General features: G+C 39.4%; 1 protein-coding gene across 1 annotated transcript; it reads left to right on the top strand.

The window, feature by feature from the left end:
- The first annotated feature begins 4,889 nt into the window (after positions 1-4,889).
- LOC145525636 (olfactory receptor 52H1-like) lies at positions 4,890-5,831 on the top strand. Its single transcript, XM_081539110.1, has one exon. It carries the CDS (start codon positions 4,890-4,892, stop codon positions 5,829-5,831), a length of 942 nt encoding a protein of 313 aa, XP_081395236.1.
- The last annotated feature ends 1,218 nt before the right edge of the window (positions 5,832-7,049 follow it).

The following is a 7,049-nucleotide window of genomic DNA, read 5'->3' as shown; positions in this document are numbered from 1 at the left end:
AAAGCAGTCTCTTCAATAATTGGTGCTGGGAAAAACTGGAAAGCTTACGTGTAAAAGAATGAAATTAGAACACTTTCTCATATACAAAAATAAACTCATAATGGATTAAAGACTAGCAATGAGACTTGAAACCATAAAAATATCAGAAAAACCATAGAACACTCTGACATAAATTGTAGCGATATTTTGGGGGGATCTGTTCTGGGGCTTCCCAGGTGGCGCAGTGGTAAAGAATCTTCCTGCAATGCAGGAGACATGGGTTCAATCCCTGGGTGGGGAAGATCCCTTGAAGTAGGAAATGGCAACCCTCTCCAAGCTAAGGTGTTAATATCCAAAATGTATTAATATTAATATAAGCAGCTCATATAACTCAATATCAAAACAATCCAATTAAAAAGTAGGCAGAAACTATTTTCAGTGCAGCAAAGGAGACAGAACAGACTTGTGGACACTGGGGAAGGCGAGAGTGAGATGAATTGCAAGTGGCATTGAAACATATACATTACTATATGCAAAATACAAAGCTACTGGGAATTTGCTATATGATGCAGGGAGCTCAAATCAGGTGCTCTGTGATAACCTTGAGGGGTGGTATGGAGTAAGAGGTGGGAGGGAGATTCAAGCAAGGTGAGAGGAGGGGGGGACGTGTGTATACCTATGGCTGATACATGTTGATGTATGGAAGAAACCAACACAACATTGTAAAGCAATTATCCTTCAATTAAAAATAAATTACATGCAAAAAAAAACTGAGCACAAAGCCTCGAGACATTTTTCCAAAGATACACAGATAGCCAACAGGCACATGAAAAGATGTTCAACATTGCTAGTCATCAGAAATGTAAATTAAAACTACAATGAGATATCACGTCACATTCATCAGAAAGGCTATCATCAAAAAGAAGAGGAAGGCAGACGAGAAAAGTCACAGTGAAATATGAATATGGAACAATGCTGGCTTTGAAGATGGAGGAAAGGGACTAGATGCCAGAAAAAGCTAGTGAACAGATTACCTTCTAGAACTTTCAGAATAGAACACAGTCTTCTTAATCCCTTGATTTTGGCCCAGTGACACATATGCAAGAATTTTGAATTACAAAACTATAAGATAATAAATTTGTGCTATTTTAAGCCATGAAGTCTGTGATAATTTGTTTTAGCAGCTATAGGAAAAAAGTATTCCACATCCAACAAAAAAAACGGTATTTGTATTTTTTAAGAACATATGGACATCTTAAGCCATTATTGAGGAAATCAAAAGACTACATTAATTCAGTCATACATCATATTTATATTACTTATAATACAGATATACAGTATTATAAACATATAAGGTAGTTCCATATGGATGTATAGATTCCATGCATTCAAGATAAAAACTCTTGAGTGTGTGTGTATGTGTTCTTGTAAGTTCAGAAATTGCTTTTGAAGCTATCATGGTAATGCAAAGTGCCAGGAATGGTTAAAAACTTTTGGAAGAAAATGTTGGAGCACTTATATTCCAATATCAAGACTAGAAAATTTTAAGTGTAAAGAAAAGTGAAAGTGTTAGTCACTCAATCGTGTCTCACTCTTTGTGACCCCATGGACTGCAGCCCACCAGACTCCTCTGTCCATGGAATTTCCCAGACAAGAATGTTGGAGTGGGTTGCCATTTCCTTCTCCAGGGGAATCTTCCCCACCCTGGGATCAAACCTGAGTCTCCACATTGCAGATAGACTCTTTGCCAACTGAGCCATCAGGGAAGCTTTTAAGTGTAAACCTACAATATTTATGTAAGTTTATACAAATATACTAATTAATTATAGCCAAAAGTACAGGAACATTCTTAGGCCTATGAGAATTCTGTCGCAACTGACTGAATTTTCTAGATTGAATCTCTCAGGGATCCAATAATATCCACAGTGTACTGAAACCATCAAGCTTCATTCCATCTCAAGGGAGAGAAGTTAATATGTTTGATTTTATTTCTTGCCTGGAAATGAGAAATGGAGGGGGTATAACTTACTTTCTCTCTCCTGGGGATATAAGAAAATGCATAAATGTTTTGTTTCATCTCTTTCAGAATCTCTTCCAGCCTAAAATTTTGCTTTCTTCCTTTAAACTGAAACTTCCCACTACTTCTGTGAAGCAAGAGACAGAAGACAGAGTTTGGTGAGTTGAAAACTATAATCAACTAGAAAGAAGAAAAATGCTACACTGGCTCTGTGATTTTATCAAATAACATAGCCTTGAGTTTATTTAGTGTCCAAGTAGAGGCTGTGCCCTGGAGGACATGACTGGGAGGAAGATGTTCCCAAGTACTGTGACCGGTAACGGCAGGGGATTCATAAGCAAAGAAGAGCTCTCTGGGTAAAAGGCTGAAGTCAGTCGAATGATTTTGACTAAAGCAGCAGACTGTGGTTTGGACGTTTCTCTTTTGACTCCCCTTTGTAGTTTTAATGATTAGGGGTTTATTTTCTCCTTTTATTATTATTTTTTTTTCCTGTGACCTCGAGGAAATGTGCTTCTTTTCAGGAGGCAGTGAGTCTATCCTCCGAAGGACTGAGTTGCAATCTAGCTTAAATTTACAGTTACATTCTTGAGCTTTCTTGGTCTATTTATTCTTCATGCTACAAGAGATGATGTCACCATCTTTTTAAGGGAGGATTTTGCAAGGACTGTTGTTCTCTTTATTCTAAAAAGCTCAGTGCCTGTAGGAGTTCACTCTGTATCAGATCTGGAGGAGTAATTTAGAATATATATTCTTGGGCTTCCCTGGTGGCTCAGTGGTAAAGAATCCACCTGCAATGCAGGAGATCCGGGAAGATTCCACATGCCCATGTGCCACAGCTATTCAGTCTGTGCTCTAGAGCCCAGGAGCTGCCACTATTGAGCCCACGTGCTGCAACTGCTGAAGCCCACACAACCTAGAGCCCATGCTCCACAAAAAAAGAAGCCATAGCAATGAGAAACCCACAGGCTGAAACTAGAGAGTAGCCTCTGCTCTCCATAACTAGAGAAAAGCCCACGCAGCAACAAACACCCAGCACAGTGAAAAATAAATAAATAAAATTATTATTATCTTTTTAAAGTAAAGAAGCCTTAAAAAATAGAATATGTTTAAGAGGCAGAGAGCTGTCTTTGGACAGTGGGGACTAGTTACATTCCTCCTAAGTAGATGTTTTGTTCACTTAGGCTAATCCAGGGCTCTTGCAACAACGAAAACCATCCCTTGTGAGAAGCTCATTATATAAAGCTTTGAGCGGGAGTAGGAAAGAGATATCTCAAAATTCTACATGGCTCAATCCACTTCTGCCTCCTTGTGCACAGAACTCTATAAAACTGACAAATACAATGATATAGAGCCGTCATAGCTTGTCCACAAAATCCACTTCCTTCTTTAAGAACTTTTTGAATGACTTTGTAAATATGTGATGAAGTGTAAGAACTAAACTTCTCCAAAACTGGCCTAAAGATGGTTCAAGTTGTGCTGGGCCTTTCTGATGCTGTGCTCCCTGGTAACAATGTTACTGATTCTCTTTCCAAAAGTACTTTATAAAATAGATTACAGAATAAAGTTAAAACTCAGATGATATTTCCAATGCAAAAGTCATCTTAAAGGCTGGCTCTATATGGGTAAAACTGAAGATTCCCAAAGATGGATTTGCAGTTCAAGTACTGGCAGATTAGAAAATGAAAACACTGGTCAAAAGTTTATCAGTCTTTATTTCATCTCTTGGAGGTGAGAATCTATTCCACTTGACTTTGCCTATGTTAAATCACTCACTCTGGCTGATATCTAGTATGGAGGCATTCCCAGACCACTGGTGAGTAGAGGTGTCTCCCCGGTTTATGTTAGGAAGCAGATCCTCCAAAGCTTAGGGCATTGCCCCTGAAGTCATAAATTATCCTCTGAGCTCACTGCTCTCTATCTGAGTTGCAGAAATGTTGCTCACTTGTCTTGTGCATGTCCTGACAGATGCCTTCTCTTACGGGCTTCCCAGGTGGCACAGTGGTAAAGAATCTGTCTGCCAATGCAGGAGATATATAGGAGACTCAAGTTTGATCCCGGGTTTTGGGAAGATCCTTTAGAGTAGGAAATGGCAACCCACTCCAGTATTCTTGTTGGGATAATCCCATGGACAGTGGAGCCTGGTGGGCTACAGTTCATGGGGTAGCAAAGAGTTGGACATGACTGAGTACCCATCCCTTTTCTTAATGTTCACATCCCAGTAAGCATACCTTAATCTGAACTGTATTTCAATCCCTGTGTAACAAAGCTCCCATAGTACACACAACACTGGAATATGTCCTTTCTTTTTCTCCACCCCTGTCATTATTTTTCTGCTACTTTATTGAAACACCTCAGCTTATTTTATCAAACCCAGTGTCTAAGACATAATGTTTACTCCTTACAGGTCAATTACTCCCTTTTTGTCTTGTCTCATCCCATTTAATAATCTTAATATTTTTCTATTTCCCTCTCTCTCTTCCTCTCTGTCTCCCCTCATACACGTCTCCTTCTTTCTCCTCATACATCATTTATTTCTTCATTCGAACCTACACCTATCCTAAATATTCTCCATTGGTTAAAGGGACACGGTTATTTAGGTTTAATCATATGAAATTGCTGACCTACAAAAATAACTGCTTCACATGGTTTATTAATAAATGCATAAAGAAATGAAGTGGGGCCAATGGCAAAGCAAAGGGGGCGATAACAAGTCAATTCTATAGATGCCAGTTCGTCCAGGGGAGAAGGTACTTATAGAGGAACGCTGAATGTGACAGCTGCTGTCCTCAACCGTACTCACCACCAGAGTGGAATTCTTATCTTTCATGATATATTTTGACAGCTGATCTGTTCTCAGGGCTCAAAAACCAGTGGATCCCAGACTGAAAAGACCATGTATAACTTGAGCTGTTACAGTCCCAGTTCCTTTATCCTTGCTGGAATACCTGGCCTGGAGAAGTTTCACGTCTGGATTGGAACTCCCTTTTGTGTCATCTATATTCTGGCTATTGTGGGCAATGGCACCCTCCTCTACCTCATTGTCGTTGAGGACAGCCTCCATGAGCCCATGTTTTTCTTTCTCTCGATGCTGGCCACCACGGACCTCATCTTGTCTACTTCCACGGTGCCCAAACTGCTCAGTAACCTCTGGCTTGGCTCCCAGGAAATAACTTTCACTGGCTGTCTCACCCAAATGTTCTTCCTCCACTTCAGCTTTGTAGTGGACTCAGCCATCCTGCTGGCCATGGCACTGGATCGCTATGTGGCCATCTGCTTCCCCTTGAGGTACACCACCGTCCTGGCTCCTCAGGTGATTATCAAGCTTGTGGTGGGCATTGTTGTGAGGAGTTTCTCGGTCATCTTGCCAGATGTCTTTCTGCTGAAGTGGTTACCCTTCTGCGGAACACGAATCATCCCCCACACATACTGTGAGCATATAGGTGTCGCTCAGCTTTCCTCTGCCGACATCTCCATCAACATCTGGTATGGATTTTCAGTGCCTCTCATGACTGTTGTCTCAGATGTGATCTTTATTGCTGTCTCCTATATCTTCATCCTCCGAGCTGTCTTTCATCTCTCATCCCAGGGTGCCCGCCAGAAGGCACTCGGCACCTGTGGTTCCCATGTCTGTGTCATCCTCATGTTTTACACACCTGCCTTCTTCTCCATCCTCGCCCATCGCTTTGGGCACAGTGTACCTCGAAATATGCTCATCTTATTTGCCAACCTCTACGTGGCCATCCCTTCTGCTCTAAATCCTATAGTGTATGGAGTGAAGACCAAGAAGATCCAGGACAAGTTTGTTCTCCTCTTTAATTTGATGAAGGCACAATGAGTGGGGAGCATCACTGAAGGAGAAATTTAGGTAATACTGATAGGATAAAATTTTACATAACATGGGAAGACATAAAATAAAGTTGTAACTACTATTTACTTGAAATTTTAGAGTTCTACTCATGTAATAAGCATATAAGCAGGAGGGAGAGGGGAGAAATAAAGTCTTTGGGACTTCTAGAAAATCAAAGATTTTCTTGACTTAGCTTTTCTCACCACTTGTATGGAGAAACTGATGATGGGTACAGAACAGCAGTAAGAGTAAGATTTATATATTTCCTAGTCCCAATTTTGAGATTTGATGGCTAGCTATTTCCTAACATGCAACCTACCCCTGTGTTTTCCAGTTTTTTTAATCAACGGCAAAGCCTCCTGCCTTTTTAACTAGCTATTAATTCTTCCTGCTACAACTAACAAACCTAGGGCTTCACACTTCAGTCTTGATTCTATACATTATTAATCCCTCCTCCTCTGTCCTTTATTGCTCTACTTTGCTATTTTCCCTATCAATATCAGATTACAAAAAGTGGATTATCTTTTATATCTATTTTCTTCAATTGAGTGCTCCAAAAAAGTTTTCACTGCCCTTGGCTCATATTTTACAACTTTAATTTAATTTATACTAATTATATTTAACTTAAAATTTTATATTTGAATATTTAACTTAAAATTATTTTGAAAATATATTTAATTTAAAAATAATTTGAGAGAATATTAATTCACAGATGAGGAGATAGAAACATGATTACCAAAAGACAAACAGAGATTTAAGATCCAAACCCAAGTCTGTCTGATTCTGTGTTCTTTATCCCATTGCTTCCTGGATAGCTACTCACTGGACTGGTTCTCAGTCTTCTGAAACTTAATTTTCCAAAACTGACCTGGAAACTCAGTAACTTTCTCTTTAAAAAATGTTCTTCCTTTCCTGTCTTTCTGTACTGGAAATAGCACCACTTCAAACCTGAATTCCAAAGCTAAGTACCTGTGGTTTGTCTTTTATTTTTTCTATGTCAACAAAATGAACTCAATATTTGAGTTGAATATTTGAGTTTGAAGAGCTTAAAAGCCATTACAGTGGGTATATACATCACATTCTCACCTTTATCATGGCCAGCTGCTCTGGACCCTTATCTATTATTTGTCTCTCTTGAGAGACTTTCAAAATCATCCTTTTAAATGAGTTCCAACCCTGTTCCATTCAAACCACTTTCTCTATAAA

Source organism: Giraffa tippelskirchi, chromosome 11 (genome assembly GCF_054371585.1).
Source record: "Giraffa tippelskirchi isolate mGirTip1 chromosome 11, T2T-mGirTip1v1.2.pri, whole genome shotgun sequence".
NCBI lineage: Eukaryota > Metazoa > Chordata > Mammalia > Artiodactyla > Giraffidae > Giraffa > Giraffa tippelskirchi.
Note: the sequence above shows the minus strand (reverse complement) of the source record. Positions and strands in the feature narration are given on the sequence as shown.